Here is an 18,554-nt window from a genome sequence, read left to right on the forward strand (position 1 = left end):
GAGAATGCGAGGGCGGGAGAGACAAGTGGCAGGCACCCCAGAAGCCAGGGGCCCGGAATGGCCTTGGTACACTTCCAGGGTGGCGGGGCCTGGCGGTGTCTGGCCATGTCTGGCCAGGCGGCAACTGGCTCCTGAGATGCAGGGAACAACCGCAGGCCCCGCCTCCAGGGCCAGCCCAGCCCCTCAGCGTCGCCAGCCCCGCCCCCGCGTCGGGGTCTGCGCAGCGCCGATCCCGCCCCCCCCGTGCCAGCCCCTCCCGGAAGCGCCGGCGGAGCGTGCCCGCATGGAGCGCGAGCCACGCGCCGACTCGGAGGCCGCCCCCGCTGCGCCCGCGCTCTTCGCTTGGGTACGTGACTCCGCCCCCGGGCACGGGGCGGCCCTCGAGGCTCCCAGGCCTGCTAGTAGGGGCTGTCAGCGTGGGCGACAATGGGGAAAGAGGGCCAAGGGCCTGGCCCGGGTCTGGGTTGGAGGATTCTGGGCTGGGACTGAGGAAAGCGTGGGAGTGAGTGGTCTTCACCGGACGACTTAGGGGCCTGCTAGTTGTGTGTGGAGACTGGAGGGGCTGAGGCGCTGCGGGAGGAACCTGCCCCCAGGTCAGGGGGTCTGATCCTCAGAGCCTCCGGCCTGGAGAGCTCCTGGGAAGCAAGCGTGGAAGGCCGGGTGGTGAGAGGATCGCCAGGTCCCAGAGCCCTCGGGGCTACCTGTGCAGCCCACCTCCGGTTGCCTGGAGGATGGAGGCCCTTCCTTATCGCCACCGAGCCATCGGGAGCATCCATTGGATGTGAGGCCCGCGGTGTGTGCTTATTTGCGGACACTCTGCTGCGACCAGATCTTGCCAGTATTGGAGGCGTGGGAGTCTGAGCTGGTGTTGGCTTGTCGCGAGCCTTAGCGAGACAGAGCTGTGTTATGTGTGTCTGGGACTGAGGATGCTTTGTGCCCGGAAGTGTGTGGCATGCATGCATGGGAGCAAAGCAGATACTGGGTCTTGTGATTCTTGGGAGTACGCATCACAGTTGTAATGGCAGGTACAATTTCTTAAGTTTCCTTGGCTACAATGTAAGCGTCGTTAAGGGTGAGCACTGAGTCTGTCTTGTTCACAGTGCCTCTCTTGGTGCCTGGCACCTTGCAGGTCTCCAACAAATATTTATTGATTAAAAAAAATAATAAATGAATGAGTACCTGTGTGTCAGCCACATGTACTGTTTTTTTGGGAAATAGGAGTGAAAGCTTCCAACTCTTGTATTGGGGAGGATACATGCTAACATAAAACACCTGTATTGGGGAGGATACATACACACGTATGTCATATTTAAAAAAGCAAAAACACCTGTGTTGGTACTGAAATTGGTACCTGTATTGGTATTGAAATCAGCATTTATTGACTGATTAAAAAATAATTATCAGTATATGCTTTGTACTTGTTGAACGTAAGGCTGCAGTTTGGCAGAAGAGAGTGGATGATGTGGCCTGTATGACTGACCTCTTTAAGGTGGCACTTGAGCTGGGGATGGAGATGGAGATTATCTGCAGTTCCTGGCTTTTTCCAATCAGGAGACTGGTGTCTGTGAACAGAGGAAACATTTAATAGAAAAAGTCTTTCATATATATTCTTGAATGTATTGAAACAAAATTATTGTTGAAATTCACCCAGCTCCTGTGCTTGGAGGCCTGATGGTGTGTTCTTCCTGTTTTGAAATCTGTGTGTGCATGTATCAATCTGCTTGGGCTGCAATAACAAAATATCACTTACTGGGGGGTTTAATAGAAATATATTTTCTCACAGTACTGGAGGTTCCAAGTTAAAGATCAAGGTATCAGCAGTTTTGGTTTCTCCTAAGGTCTAGTGTGACTTTTTCTTTGTGAGCATTGCAGGTGTCTCTCATAATACCAGTCATACTGGATTAGGGTCCCACCCTTATGACCTCATCATTTAGCCTTATTAACCTCTTGAAGTGTCTTGTTTCCAAATACAGTCATATTATGAGGTATTAAAGATTAGGGCTTCAACATAAGACTTTTAGGGAACACAGTTCAGTCCATTACAGGGGATTTACTTCTTGAGGGGTGTGTGTGAGAAAGAGAGAAAGAGAGAAGGGGAGGGAGGGAGGGAGGGAGGAGGGGAGTGGGGTGTGTTTGGAATGCAAGGAAGGGATGCAAATAAAGATGGAATTGAATTTTCCTTCATTTTGCCTTAGCTTGGATTTAGGGCCTCTTGCTACATTTTTCAAAAACTGGTGCCATAATTTGGAACCCCAGAAGGCTCATGTCTCACTTTTCTCTCATGTTCAGCAGTCTACAAGTCTGGTAATGGGATAGCCACTGAGATTTGGGGCTGACTGGGGAATCCTGTGCCTGTGCATTACACTTCATACTGTACTACAGTCTTTGATCCTAGGTGGGGACCTATAGAACCTTATATTCACTCACTGTATAAATAATGTACATCTTTTCTAGGCCAGCACAGTTTCAGATGCAGGGGAAATAGTGTGCAAAACAAATAGTGGAGAAGGTAGACAGTAAACAAGTAAACATATGCTGTAAAGTCATATTTAAAAAAGCAAAAAAGAGGAGATAAAGTACTATTTTAGATAGGGTTACGTAGTTGGCCTCTTTTTTTTTTTTTTTTTTTTTTTAACTTAATAGACACTATCGAAAGGAGTGTGAAATCTGACTTGTTGCCTACCCACCAGTATGATATGGAAAGTTACTTAAACTTCCTGAGCCTTAGTTTCTTTGTAAAATGAGTGATAATGTCCTCATCCTTAGCTGTTGTGAAAGTTAAGAGTGAATGCCCAGTATGCAGAATATTCATTAGTTGGAGTTCATATTGCTTCTGAGGGCCTCTGGGACCTGTGCTCTTCTCCCATCTTGGAGTCCTTGCAGCCCAGGATGGCTGTGAAGATTTTGTTTTATGTTTTGCATGCATTATTGTAAATCACTTTTCCTCATTTAGGAGACTTCAAAAACAAACATTTAGAAGGAAGGAGCAATGTGGAATAGGTAACTTGAAAAATTACAAGAGTTTCTGAAATTTAATAATATTCTCCCTATAGGTCCATGTTCCTTATCTTTAATTCTGAAAACCCAAAACTTATTGCACATAAAGTTATTTATATTCTGCAAAAGTATTACTGTTTTGCTTATGGAATGTTGCCCTAGAACTTTATAGCGGAATATATGATACACACACACACACACACACACACACACACACACACACCATATTACTTTTCTAAAACCTGTAAAAATTTTTACTGAAGTATATCTAACTGTGAGGGATTCAGATTAGGGATTATGGAATTATATTGTAATATAACAACAGTAGATATATGGCCTACCAAGGGAAGCTCTGTTCCCTCATAGGAATCTTACCATGTTAATCTTGGAGTCACAAATCATTGTACTTCGAAAGACCCTTGGAGATCACTGCCAGTCTTTTTCATTGTACAAATAATGATGCACCTTGCTTGAAAGAACAAAATCCTTAGCTAACTTTGATTACAGAAAGTTGTTGCCAGTTTTCCAGTGAAGGTATGAGGAAAAAAATCAAGAACAAGTTCCAGAGTATCTCCTGCCCAGTTTGTTCTCATCTCCCCCTCATTTTACTTTCTTTGGCTTCCTTAGGTAATTAGTTTTTATCAAAAGGAAGCCCTAGGCTGTCTCCCAAAAGCAATAGGTGGGTGTGGGAGCATTGGAAGGGAAAGGTGAAGATTATCACTGGATAAGTTGTGGATGCAAAGAATCTCTCTTAAAATGGAAATTATGGTGTCCTGAGATGAGGGCTGATGTGTTAATGAGGGTTGCATATAAGAACCTACATTTTAAGAATGAACTGTAATTGTTGTAGTTTCTAAGAGGATATCAAGGCAAGGAAAAATGGGATAGGTAAATAGACATTGACAATATGGTTCTTATATTTTTTTCATCCTTGGCTTATTTTATCCTTAGGGTGCAAATAGCTATGGGCAACTTGGCCTTGGCCATAAGGAAGATGTGCTTTTGCCCCAGCAGCTGAATGACTTCTGTAAACCTGAGTGTGTCAGGATGATCACGGGAGGCGGGGGCCACTCTGCAATTGTCACAGGTGATTTCCTTCAAAAGTAGATAGCTACTCTTATTTACACATTTTCACCTGGGCTGTAATGTTGTCATCTTTCATCCTTTTGTATATTGCAGAGGAAAACATTTTTCTGAAAGAGCCAAATTACCATTGGAGAATCCTAGATGGTTAGAGCTAGAAGAACTTCAGAGATCTTCTGGGCCACCTCAGACCCACCATGTTATACAAATGAGGTTCAGGGAGGAAAACTAATTGCTTGAAGTCACAGGCTGATTAGTGACAGCGTTGCAACATGTATCATGTTTTATACCATATATTACTTTTTAACTTTCACATGAGAAATCTTTGCAGTTAGATTGAATATTTCTTGAGAGCAAGAATCTTGTTAGATCTAAGATAGTGCTTAACAAGAACTATAAGTGTTATAGTATGGCAGGGCATTTGTAGCTGGTTCAGAATATGAGCTTGGAATCAAACTACCTGGCTTCAAATCCAAGTTCTATGATTGATTAGCTGTGTGGCCTTGGGCAGATACTCTTTCTGAGCTTTATTTTCCTCATCTGTTATATGGGGTGGGTAACAGTGGTGGATTAGGAGAATCAGTGAATTAACAGGGCTGCATTATAAATTTCACACTTTTGTCTTCATGGACCCTTTCTTCTACAAATAAATATTAAAAATTACATTTTATAAAAAATATATTTTATAATAGTATTTGTGTAAAGATGAATATAACCCAGACTGGATTTTGTACTACATATGCATTACTATTATATAATTTTTCTTCATCTTAAAACAATTTGAAATTAAATTTTCTCATGGGCTTCTAAAAGTATTGTAGACCCTAGATACTGGGTCTAAAGGATGAATTGACCTCGTACATAAAGCTCCTAGAACAGTCGCTGGGGATGGAACCCAGGGCATTGTGCTTGCAAGGCAAGCACTCTACCAACTGAGCTATTTCCCCAGCCCACATTTTTACTATTGAATGAACATTGGCCTTCTTGTTGTAGTTGCTGCTCCATTTTGAGATTGATTGACCTCTGCTCCAAGATGTGGAGTTTCCATTTGGATATTAGAATTGAGGTCCTTGGCCCTGTGTTGTTTGGCTCTAGAACATGCATGGGTTATTAATGTTTATTGGGTGAGGAAGTTATTTATCTGTGACTTCAGGTAGTGAATCCCCTTTGCTCACTTTGGTAGTTGTGATTTCTCCTGTGCACCAAAACCTTTATTTTGCAGATGGAGGAGGTCTTTTTGTTTGTGGCCTGAACAAAGATGGGCAACTGGGACTTGGTCACACAGAGGATGTTCTGTATTTTACCCTCTGCAAATCCCTTCTTGGCTGTCCTGTTCAACAGGTGGCCTGTGGCTGGGATTTTACCATTATACTCACAGGTAAGTTCACTCCTAGGTAAATCTTTATGACTATAAATACTTTGGGTGAGAATAGTGTGGCAGTAGTGACTGCTGATAAAATGAAAACCTCTTTACTCAAATATTCTCTCTGGTTGCCAAGGAAAGTTGCAGAGTACCTTTACAAGAGAGTTTGAATGGTAAAAGAATTTGAAATTGGGCTGAAAAACTTTTTCAAAAGACTGGGAAGGGACTAGATCACCTTAGGTGGCCACTTCCTGTCCCAAACATTCTTGGTAGGTGTGTGCCTGGGCTAACTGGTCAGAAGTGCCAGTTAAGGGTTATGAGGAAGTAGAGAGTGTTCAGCAGTGATGGCAGCTTCTACACACACACACACACACACACACACACACACACACACACAAAGATATGGTTGGACAGAACTTTTGGTCTCTGAAGCTAGATGACAATAAAATGTAGAGGGCTATGGTCAAAGGGTTAATAAAATAATGCTCATGGGAGCAGCTGGTGGTAGTAACTTTGTCAGGTGTCTTCTCCTTTAAAACAGTTTTGACTTCTTTGTTCAGCTTTGCCCTTTGTAGCTGGACATTCTGGATTTGAAGAACCACCTATAATTTCTGACCTTTGTTTTAGTCCTCTGGCACAGGCATCTTCTGACCATGTTACTCTACTGCCCTTGTGGATGATCACTTGCATCCCAAGCTTTTTTAGCACATGATCTTCTATAACTGTTCCCTACTTATCTCTGTTGTCTCTCATTCTCCACAATTCCTATACTTTTCTTTTTAGGACTACTAAACAAATGCATGCTTTTCTCTCTGTTTGGAACAGCTGTGCTAGTCTGTCTGATGAACTTATCCCATCTTTTATGACCCTGCTGCTCAGGTGTCACCATTTCTCTTTTGTAGAGGTGTTGAATTTGACAGTATTTATTATGTGTTGAATTTGACAGTATTTATTAGAATCCATAGAAAGCTGAGGATGTAACATAGCGGTAGAGTGCTTGCCTACCATGGGAGAGGCCCTGGGTTTGATCAGCAACACACACATCACATATGCATCCTTATATATGTAGAATTCTAAATAGTAGCTATTGTTTGCTGTTGTTTATGAAGTGCTTATTATGTGCTTGTGTCAGGGTTGTAGGAGTTGATAGATAATGCTGTTTTCTGCTCACATTTGGAACCAATTGTGAGACAGGGCAGAGTTGGAGATCCAAATATCAGCTTTTTACTGATAAGGGCTAAGGTGGGAGATAGGATTAATTATGAGGCCAAGTGGTTCTTTCTTACTCTCCCACCCCCAACCCTAGGCCTTTCCTATAGGGTAAACCCTTACTGTATGTCAGCCTAGAATGCCTGAGAGGAAGGTGCCAAACCACACATGTCCCATCCTTTTCCCAAATTCACTTTTGGTTAGGTGACTCCTTGTCTCTAGAAGGCAGTGATTATGGGCAGGGGCCAGGAGAAAGGTCTGGAATGTTATAATAATTGTTTTAATCAGATTTTACATGGTTTTTTTTTTTTTTTTTTTTTTTTTTTGGTGGTGCAGGGAATTGAACCCAGGGCCTTGTGCATGTGAGGCAAGCACTCTACCAACTGAGCTATATCCCAGATTTTGCATTGTTGTGACCAAAATACCAGACAAGAGCAACTTAAAGAAGGAAAAGTTTATTTGGGGCTTGCAGTTTCAGAGGTTTCAGTTGATTGATAGCCAACTCCATTGCCTTGGGCCTAAGGTGAGGCAGCACATCATGGGGAAAGGTCCCAGTGGAGGAAAAGTGCTCAATTCATGGTGGGATCAGGAAGTGGGGGGTGGGGGAAGGGAGGGAGGGAGGGGCTATAGGGAAGATACATCCTCCCAGCAAATGCCCCCAGTGATCCACCTTCTCTAGCTTTGCCCACCTGCCTACATTTACCACCCAGTCATTCAAACTCGAATGGACTGATTAGGTCTCACCTCGTAATTGACTTGTTTCACCTCTGAATATTCCTTCATTAACAGGAGATTTTGGGGGTCATCTCATATTCAAACCATAACATTCTGCCCCATGACCCCCAAAAGTTCAGGTCCATCTGGCAATGTAAAATGCATTTAATTCATCTCCACTAGTCCCATAGTCTTAACACTTTTATCATTATCCAAAAGCCCAAGTCCAAAGTCTCATCTGAGACTCAAGACTGTGAGTCTCTATAAAAATCAAAAGCAAGTTTGTCCAATATACAGTGGCACAGAGTGAACAGTCCCATTTCAAAAGGGAGGAGTAGAAGCATAGAAGGAAGTGTTGAGGTCAGAGCAAGATTGAAACCCAGCTGGGCAAACTGGTCCCATAACCCTGCCTATAACTATGTACAGCATCTCGGATACACATTTGTATGATGTGCTCTTCAAAGGGCATGGGAAGTTCCTTCCTGGTTTAGTGCACATGGGCTTTTAGCCTGGCTTTCTCTGCAACCAGTGGCATATTTTTGGCAGACAGTCCATCTTACTGACTTCTCTTAATTCCTGGGGTCTGCTCTCCAGCTTTGACTTCACCTTCACATATCACCCTCTCAGGGGGTACACACAGGGGCCATGACCCTGCTGTACTTTACCTGGCTTCCCGGGCCTTCCTTTGAAAACTTGGTGGAAGCCTACATGACCCCTTAACTCAAGCATCCTGTATTCTTGCAGAAGCAGCACCATGTGGATGATGTCAAGGTCTGTCACTGGCTCAAGCAGTACCTGGCCCCCCTGTATCATGGCCACTGTGACCTTTGAGTGCTTTTGTGGCTCAGCATAGTGAAACAATTTCCGAGGCCCCCCTGTGTAAGCAGGGTGCTCCCATGATCTCTTTGTAAAGTAATTTTCCCATCTAGACCCTTGAACCTGTAACGGATGTGGTCTTGCAAATTCTTGAGATATCCTCAAAACTTCTTTCCTATGGTCTCTTTGCAAAAGGACTTAGCATTCTTTAAGGGCAATAATCTCTTCAACAAGCACAACTTCCTCGACCATAGCTTTACATGCACTTTTCTGGCCAAACTGCAAATTTTTAAAATCCTTTGGCTCTGGTTTCTCCCATTCCTCACAGTAAACCTGGCTAAAAGCTGCCAGCAATATCTGTGTCACTGACCAAATACTGTGTTGCCTTGAAATTTCTTCTACCAGATAATTAGTCCATTACTTTTAAATTTGGCCTCACACAGTCTCAGGACATGGGTAAAATGTAACCAAGTTCTTAATCAGAATATAATATGAGTGGCCTCTAGTCCAATTCCTGAGAGTCCTCATTTCCTTCTGAAACCTAGTGAACACAGTCCATGTTCCTTTTGGGATTCTGATCTTTTGAGATCCTACTAGAATCACTGATTAAACTGCTTATAATATTCTAAAGATTTTCCAGCTTTCATTTTTTTTTAAATTTTTTTTAGTTGTTGATAGATCTTTATTTATTTATATGCAGTTCCGAGAATCGCACCCAGTGCCTCACATGCTAGGCAAGCACTGTACCACTGAACCACAACCCCAGCCCCAGCTTGCATCTCTAAGCTTCAAAATTCCTCCTGCAAACCATCTCCAAAGACTTTTGAACCTCATGGTCAGGTTACTCACAGCAATGACCCCACTTCTTAGTACTGATTTCTGTTAAGTCAGCTTTTGCATTGCTGTTGTAAAAAACACTCACCTGTCCAAACCAAAGAATGAACTGAGAGATAGAAGGTATAGAGAAAGCAAAGATTTAATGACAGTCTTGTAAATCAGGTCTGTGAGCAGGCACACCCAGAGCCATTACAATCAGCATTTTATTCCCTACTGTGCATTGCCCGTCCCTCTGTTCCTCATTGACTGAGTACTATGTGGTATACAGTCTTCTTGAATGTTGCCTAGATTTTGCTGTTTCCTATCGATTTATTTAAATAAATGTACCTTTAGTTGTCCCCACCTCCCTTTTTTCTCTCATGGCAGGAAGGCCTTTTCGGGTTGAGTGTATTTTGGCACATACATAGTTTATCTTTGTTGGTCAGGCCTAACCCTTCCCCTTCCCTTCTGCTTGTCAAGGGGCTGTGAATTTGTCCTACTCTGGTTAAACTACTTTTAACTTTCCGCTCTGCTCTCCCCTCTAGCAGTTTTTCTTATATCTCAAATAATTTTACATTTTAGGCCTAATATTGTATTCTGAAAGTGGACCATTGGACTTTCCATTTCCATTTTGGTCACGTGACCAAAATACGTGACAAGAATAACTTAGAGGAGGAAAAGTTTATTTCGGGTTCATGGTTTCAGAGGTCTCAGTTTATAGACAACTGATTTCATTGCTCTGGGCCTAAGGCAAGGCAGTGCATGGGTGGCAGACCTAGTAGAAGAAAACTGCTCTGCTCATGGTGGGACCAGGAAGCAGAGAGAGAAAGAGGGTGGTGTGGAGGGAGAGGGAGAAGGAGAGGAAAGGGCCTGCAGGGAAGGTACATCCTTCTGTGGAGTCTCCCAGTGACCTATCTCCTCCAGTCATGCCTATCTGTCTATAGGTACTACCCAGTCATTCAAACTAGGATGGACTGATTAAGTTACAGCTCTCTTAATAATTAAATCAGTTAACCTCTGAATTTTCCTGTATTAATAGGAGATTTTGGTGGATACCTCGTATCTAAACCAATGATGGAAATGCTGTCACATGAAAACTTGAAAAGTGGGAAATAAGTATCTTCCCATTCCAGTACTAGGTGCTGGGCTGCGTTCTGCACAGATAATCTGCCATTAATGATAGAGTGTAATAGACAATCTATGTAGACACTTTACCAGTGCCCAGTACTTTCATTCCTAGAAGAAATTTGATCTGAATGCACTGAAGATAGCATCTCTATACCTTTTCATCCCTTTGCAGTTCTTACACTTTAGTATTCACTCATTGGGTCACAAATGTCTTACTTTATAAGGCAATTTATTTGCAATTTATTTACTTGTATTTTGCAGAAAATGGTCAAGTTCTATCATGTGGATCCAATTCCTTTGGCCAGTTAGGAGTCCCTCATGGGCCTCGAAGATGTGTGGTTCCCCAGGCCATAGAGGTGAGGACATCTAACATTGCCTGTGTCCTTTTAAAGTGTTTCCAGGCTATTACAGTTATCCTTACCCATAAAAAAATCCATGGGGTAGCAGAATTTGAGATGAAAATAAATATTTCTGGGAAAAAATTGGTTTGGGGAGATTGATGTTATAAACAAAAAAACAAAACACTTCTTCTGTTAGTCCTTGTACACAGTCTAAAGTTTTGTAAACTAAAATAATAAAGTAATGTATCCTACAAGGATGTTAGTGACATTTTACAATTTTAAGATTAGTAATAATGGGAATTATGTGAGAGAGAGGTTAAGATTAAAGTGACTTGCCTAGAGACATTAAGCATTATAGGCTAGTGGTGTCCAACAGAAATATAATGTTAACCCCATATGTAATTTAAAAATTTCTAGTAGCCTTGATTAAAAAAGTAAACAAAAATTAATTTTTAAATAATAGCTTTATTGAGATACCATACACATAAAATGTACTGGTTTAAAAAAGATGTAGGGGTTGGGGTTGTGGCTCAGTGGTAGTGCACTTGCCTAGCACGTATGAGGCACTGGGTTTGATTCTCAGCAACACATAAAAATAAATAAATAAAACAAAAAAAAAAGATGTAGAATTCAGTGGATTTTGGTATGGTCTAGATATGAGCAACTGTTACCATAACATAATTTTAGAACATTTTCATCACTATCAAAGAAACTATTCAATAGCAGTCACTTCCCATTCTTCTGTCCTTCAGCCCCTGGTGACCACTGAACTACTTTATTTCTGTATGGATTTGCCTGTTGTGGTTATTTCATAGAAATGTAATTGTACCATAGTTGACCTTTTGCATCTGGCTTCTTTCTGTTCATGTGAGGTTTTCAAGTTTTATTCATGTTGCAGCATGCAAGTGAAATTAACTTTAATAACTTTGAAACTAATCCAGTGCATCCACATTATTATCATTTCAGCATGTTATGATATAAAATTTATTCTTGAGATATTTTATATTTATTTTGTACTAAGTCTTTGAACTTTGGTGTTCGTTTTTTACTTACAGTATGTCTCGGTCAGATCAAATCACATTTCAAGTGTTCATTGCCCCACCAGTTGATAGTGACTTCCATATATAGTACAAGTATGAAAAAGGACTCTTTTTTTTTTTTTTTTAAATTTGGCTAGAGATTGAACCCATAGGCACTTAACCACTGAGCCACATCCTCAACCCCTTTTATTTTTTATTTTGAGACAGGGTTTTGCTAAATTACTTAGGGCCTCCCTTAGTTGCTGAGGCAGGCCTCAAACTTGAAATCCTTCTGCCTTAGCCTCCCAAGCTTCTGGAATAACTAGCTACACCTGGCTGAAACAGAACTCATGACCCTAGTTCAGAACTCTTCATTTCATCAAACTTAAAATGTACACTTTTGTAAAGTTTATATTTTAAGTGATCGCCATAGAACTATGGAATTTTTAAAGAAATATGCTGAAATCTAAAATAAGTTCACCACCTACTTCACTTCTGTCTAATTTTCCTAAACTCTTATTGAGAGTAGACAATCTCTTTTCATTGGAGAGTGTTTGGGCCTGCTCCTGTCATCTTGTTGAATTGGGTTGCTGATCTGAGGTGTGTTATTTGGGGATAATAGTTCCCATGGTATGCATACAAGTCTAGGCTTTGTAGTCCCTGCTGTGGGAAATGTTATAGTTCCCAATTGCAAGTAGATGGCCTTGTAAGAACCTACATATGTTATAATTAATTTTGCTTAATTATAATTCATATAATTAAAGAGGACAGAGGAACAATGGTTAAAATATATTGGATGACAGAAAAATTAAAGGGAAGGTATATTCAAGTTTTATTAACAGAAAGATTTGATCTTACCCAAGGCTAATGTGACTGGGGACTCCACTGACAGAGTATAGTCTCCAGAAGAAAGAAGGCCAGAGCTCTGTCCTCTATGCTGGCCAGACTGCATTTGGGTGTTATGTTTTATGTGGAGTTGGTGCTTAGGTCCTGGGAATAGAGGGAAATAAGTCTTGGACTTTGCCCTTGAGGTTCCTAAAATTAAGAAAGATACTCTGTACTTTTAAATAAACAAGTGTAACAAAGCCTCCTGGGGTCAGTGATTGATGCATTTACAGTTCCTCTAAGAGAGAGAGATTGAGCAACCAAAGCGTATTTACAGGAAAGAAACCAGAGGGAGAGAGAATTTGAAGCTGATGGAACTGGGGATATTTTGCCTAAAGAAGAGATGTACATTAGTTATCCATTGTTACATAACAACTTACCCCAAACCCAGCAGCCTAAAATAATAATCATTATTCTATTGTTCTAAGAATCAGGAGTTAAGGAACCATCCAGCTGGTCTTTCTCAAGGTGTCAGTCAATGTCAGCTGGTGTACATACAGTCTCTGAAGGAGAAACTGGCTGGCAAAGCCATTTCTAAGTTGTCTCATAGGGCTGTTGGCAGGAGGCTTCAGTTCCAGCCATGGGGGCCTCTCCAAAGGAATATTCAGACATGTTAGGGAGGTTTCTCCCAAGAGTGATTTGAGAGATGGAGATGCCAGGCAGAAAGTCTCCCTGCCTTTTATCACCTCCTCTCTGAGTCACTCATCTCTTCCTTATTCTTTTTATTAGAAGTGTGTCACTAAGTCCATCCCACACAAGAGGAGGGGAATTAAGCTCTACATCTTGAAGTGAGTAGTATCAAAGAATTTGAGGGCCTATTTTTAAAACCACCACAAGATGTCTTAGAGAGGACATGACAACTGTCTTCAAATATTTGGAAAGCATTGTCAGAAGCTACAGGCAGATAGGTTTGGCTTCACCAAAAGAGATAAGTGAAACTGTGCAGAGATGGAGCAGGCACTTGTAGAGGTTGTGAGCCCTGTGTCACTGGAGGTTGATGTTGCGCAGAGGTTGGATGACCACCTGCTAGGGTGTCATGGAGGAGTTTCTAGCATTGGAGAGGGATTGGACTAGATCAAAAGTGGAAAAACTAGAACACAACTGTGTCCATTCATTTTTGTCTATTCTATATCTGTTTTTTTTACAGTATCAGAACTGAGTTGTACAACAAGAACCTTGTGACCTGTATATACTATCTGGTCCTTTTTTGAAAACATTTACTAATCCCTGGACTGGATGACCTTGAAGGTCTCTCCCAGCCCTGTGAAGCATTATGATATGATATTTTTTAAGTATTTTTTTCTTTTAAGGATAAATATAGAAGTATTTCTGGATAGAATTATTGGGAGAAGAAAACCTTACAGTCAGTCTAACACATATTGAAGACCATGCTACATTGTACTTGGGCATGAATTACATAAAATTTTATAGATGAACGATTCTGATATCTAAGTCCTTTTCTTTGTTTTGACAGCTCCTGAGGGAAAAGGTTGCTTGTGTTGCCGCTGGACTGAGGCATGCCTTAGCTGCTACAGGTGATCATTTTTCCTTTATTTTCTAAATGGATGTGTTAATAAGGAGGAACTGAGCTTTAGGAGAAAAATACTTTAAGGAGTATTTCAAAGGTCCTGCCCTGTTGTAGTTTTGATTAAAAGGAGGGAAGTCGGGCAGAAGTCATGCAGGAAAGCCTATAGTAGGAGGAAGGAAGGAAAATTTTTTTTTTTTTTTTAATTCTAGATGTGGTATTAGATTTTTCTTGGTGTGATTCATTTAATCCTTACAATCAGGCAGTCATGTGAGTTGAAGTTTTACATGTGACAAAACAGAGGCCTGGAGAGGTTAAAGTGCTTGTGTAAGGTTGCACATTGTAAGATGGGAAAAGGCAGAGCTGGGATCAAAGTCTGGGATGGTACAAATTCCAAGGCCCACGATCTTCTCAGAGAATTGCATTGCAATTCTAGTAGATTTTAATCTGTATTAATTTCAAAGCTTGATGTGAGCTTGTTTCCTTTACCATGAGTGGGTGATGAGACTGTATGTAAGTGAGATGGAGAGGGGAGGCAGCATGTGCATGATAAACTGGGTATCATGCAGTATTCATTCTGTATCTGAATGTTATCATTGAGATTCATTCACATTGTCACAAATGGCAGGATTTCCTTCTTTTTGTTAAGGCTGAATGATAGTCCATTGTATGTGTACTGCCCTTTCTCTATCCATTCACCTGTTGATGACTGCTTTGGTTGTTTCCATATCTTGGCTTTTGTGTGCAAAGCTAAAGAACGTGAGATCTCCAAGATCTTGATTTCAGTTCTTTGGGTTATATAGCCAGAAATGGAATTGCTAGATCATATGATAGTTCTATTTTTAATGTTTTGAGGAACTTCTATACTGTTTTTTGTTGCAGCTGCACTATTTTGCTTTCCTAATAACAGTGTACTAGCCTCCAGTCTCTTCCTATCTTCACCAACACTCCTTTTTTTAAATAATAGCTATCCTAACAGATATGAGGTGAGATCTCATTGTAGTTTTGATTTGCATTTTTCTGATCATTAATGATGTTGAATGTCTTTTCATATAAGTATTAGTCACTTATATGTCTTCTCTGGAGAAATGTCTGTCTCAATTTCCTTTGTCCTTTAAAAAAGTTTTGCTATTGAGTTGAAGAAGTTCTGTATGTTTTAGATATTAATCCCTTATCATACAGATGACTTGCAAAACATTGATGATTGCACAAGTATTATGTATTTCTGTCCAGTTATAGAGTAGTATAGTTTGCATTATGTATTTGATTAACTTACTATAAGTAGGCCTCTTCTCTGCCATCTAATTTGTAAATATTTCTGCATGTATTTCTAAAAGATAAGTAAGTACTCTTTTTGAAAATGTTACTATTCTACCATCATCAAACCTGAAAAAAATGAATAATAATTCTATAATAGCAGTAAGAATCCTGTTGGTATTTAAATTCTTCCATAACATGTTTTTGTAGTTTTTTGAATCAGGATCTAAGTTAGGTCCATGTATTATAATTAGTTGATACATATTTCAAATCTCTTTAAAAATACATTTATTCCTTTTGAATATTTTATTGTGGCAAAGTACACATAACATAGATTTTACCATTTTAACCATTTTTAAGTGTAGAGTTCAGTGGTATTAAGCACATTGATATTGTTTTGCAATCATTATCACTTTTGATCTCCAGAACTTTTCTTATTTTTCAAAATTGAAACTCTGTACCCGATAATTCCCTGTTTCTCTTCCCCACTTTACCTGCTGCCCCTGGAAACCACCGTTTTATCTCTATAGTTTTAACAACTCTGTTTCTTTACATATAAATGAAATCATATAGTAGTCGTCTTCCTTGTAAGTGGCTTATTTTACTTAGTATACAGTTCTCAAGATTCATCCATGAAATAGCATGTCAACATTTCTGTACTTTTTTTTTAAACTGTGGATTAGCCACTTAACCACTGAGTTACATCCCCAGCCCTTTTTGTTTTTTATTTTGGTACAGGATCTTGCTAAGTTGCTTAGGGTCTTGCTAACTTGCTGAGGCTGACTTTGAATTTGCAATCCTCCTATCTTAGCCTCCCGAGCTGCTGGGATTACAGGTGTGCATAGCATGCCCAGAAACATTTCTGTACCTTTTAAGGCTAATACTCTATTGTGTGTGTGTACCACACTTCGCTTATCCATTCATCTGTCAAAGTTCACTTGAGTTGCTTCCATGGTTTAGCTATTGTGAATAATGCTGGTATGAACATGAGTGTCAAATGTTTCTTCAAGATCCTACTTTCAATTCTTTTGTACATATACCTGGAAGCAGAATTGCTAGGTAACATGATAGTTCTATTTTTCACTTTTTGAAGTACTGTTGTACTGTTTTCCATAGCAGTTGCATTATTTTACATTCCTACCAGTAGTGCACAAGTGTTCTCATTTTTCCATGGGCTCACCAATACTTGTTTTCTGGGATTCTTGTTTTGTTGGATGTAGCATCCAAATGGGTGTAAGCTGCTTTCTCAGTGTGGTTTTGATTTGCATTTCCTTAATGATTAGTGATGTTGAGCATCTTTTCATGTGTTTAATTGACCATAAATGTATCTTCTTGGGGAAAGTTCTTTGTCCATTTAAAAATTGAGTTTTGGTTTGTTTTTGGTTGAATTTTTGGGGTTTCATATATATTGTGGATATTAATCCTTTATCAGTTATCCGAAAATTCTTTTTAAAAAATTTTTTTTGTAGTTGTAGATAGAATGCCTTTATTTGTTTGTTTTTATGTGGTGCTAAGAATCAAACCCAGTACCAAACACATGCCGCAGAGCTACAGCCCCAGCCTGTGAAAGTTCTTTTAATATATAGATTTTTCCTCTTTTTTTGTCTTTGAAATTTATTTGTGAGGGAATTGTAAGTTTTGTTTTACTATAACCTTTTGCTTTTTTCACATTGTTATACCTTATTTTTCATTAAACGAACTTGTCTCTTTATAGCCCAAAGGACCATTAGTTATAGAATGCTTCCAGGGGAGCAGAACTTAACATTGGTGTTGGATGATAAGTCCAATTTCACACATCTGAATGTAGGCCAAAAACATGGAATTTTATTTGTGTATTTGTATGAGATTCAGAATATGAGATTCAGTGGACATGGCAATAAAATACCATTCCACTGGAATCATGATTCTTGACCTGTCTTGCAGTCATACGTATTCATTAATTTTGTCAATGAAGAATCTCTGAGCTCATCTTGGTGTGTTGGGAAGGGCACTACCTTAACGGTCAAGAGAGCTAAGTTCTGGCTTTTTCTTCGCTCCTACCTTCCTGTGTGACCTTGTACAAATCACAATCCTCTCTTCAGAGTCTCAGTTTCCTAATCTAGTATATTCGAGGAATGAGCTTGATGGTATTCAAGGTCCTTTCTGTTGGTTTAGAGTCTGAGTTACCCTCTCAGGCTAACCACGAGCAAGGTAACATTCTAGTGATTTGACTCTGAAGAAGTGTCCTAAAACTTTTTAAATGAAGTTTTACTATATTGAATGAAATTCTCTTTGATGGTCTTAGATTGCCCTGATGACTGGAGTTTTGATTGGTTTGGAGTTAATTCCTGTGACCATTCATAGGAACCCTTGATGCAATTGAACTTCTCCATAATATTGAATGAATTAGGAATTTCCCATAGCAGTGAGGTTCAAAGGGCAGTTTGGTTTTATCCTAATGTGTGTTTTCTTTGTTTTCTCTTCTGCTCTGTTGGGAAGTGAGTGGCATCGTGTTCCAGTGGGGGACTGGTTTGGCATCATCTGGACGACGGTCATGCCCTGGGCAGACCCTCCCATTGTTTTTGACAGCAAGGGAACCAAGCAGAGTGACAGGTGAGGCCCTTATTTATTCTTTGTGAAGAAGTAGAGACGTAGACATGCAGGAAATGGGTAGTTTTTTACTTTTGCTTTTTCTTAATCTCTTTGTTTAACTCTATCAGTTGGCACATTAGTCTCATTGGAATTTTTATAGGCCCAGTAGAAGTAACTCTCTTGACTGCCAGAGTTTGGGTCCTATTGAGAGATAGATGCAAGTTAGATAGAGATCAAAAGATGGAGAATCAAATAATGAAGATCAAAATGGTAGCTCTAGAACTGTGAAAAACTACTTGAAAGTTATGACTTAGGTGTTTGGAAACAGTGTGCAGTTAATAATGAGCCTGTAAATTCTGAATTTTATATTGAACTTTTCTACCAGGCACTGGAGCAGCTGTGAAGAGTTGGCTCTGCTAAGCGTGTGGCATGGCCACAAGGACAGAAATGTGCACCCTCTGTGCAGGCAGACACTCTCCAAAGGGAGAACCCAGAAGGACTGTGTGCAACTTCTCACATGCCCTCTTCTCCCAAAAGGGAAGCAAGAGTGATCAAGGATGTAGAGAGGACCAGGAATGCTCCTGTAGGGAGGTCTTTATATGAAAACACAGGGAGTAGGTAAAAAGAGTTCCTCCTGCTCATAGGTTTGTTGGTTGATCTTCTGTTGGTCAGTTGGCCTGTAGGGGCTTCTCCTCCTCAGCCTCCCTCCTTTCTTCTCCTATCCCCGTCTCTCTTTCGGCTCTTGTTTTCTGTTTTCTCTTCTCTTTGTGGGCTTTTGTCTCTCTGTCTAGCACCACGTTTTTATCTCTTTTTCTGCCTTTTGTGACTAA

The 18,554-nt window shown here is 40.4% G+C and overlaps 1 protein-coding gene across 10 annotated transcripts in view; it reads left to right on the forward strand.

The window, feature by feature from the left end:
- Positions 1-242: 242 nt before the first annotated feature.
- SERGEF (secretion regulating guanine nucleotide exchange factor) overlaps positions 243-18,554 on the forward strand; it is a 244,378-nt gene continuing 226,066 nt past the window's right edge. For 9 of the 10 annotated variants that reach the window (XR_013757734.1, XR_013757735.1, XM_079103959.1 and 6 more), the window contains exons 1-6: positions 243-346; positions 3,949-4,084; positions 5,303-5,458; positions 10,388-10,482; positions 13,846-13,906; positions 17,632-17,745. Coding sequence is in view for 8 of the 10 variants with exons in the window: in XM_079103959.1 (XP_078960085.1) it covers positions 284-346; positions 3,949-4,084; positions 5,303-5,458; positions 10,388-10,482; positions 13,846-13,906; positions 17,632-17,745 (625 nt within the window). In the remaining 2 variants the exon portion in view is untranslated. The remainder of the gene's footprint in view (positions 347-3,948; positions 4,085-5,302; positions 5,459-10,387; positions 10,483-13,845; positions 13,907-17,631; positions 17,746-18,554) is intronic. The other variant, XM_079103962.1, reaches the window with a different exon arrangement.

Source organism: Sciurus vulgaris (genome assembly GCF_902686455.1).
Source record: "Sciurus vulgaris genome assembly, chromosome: 11".
NCBI classification, from domain to species: Eukaryota; Metazoa; Chordata; class Mammalia; order Rodentia; family Sciuridae; genus Sciurus; species Sciurus vulgaris.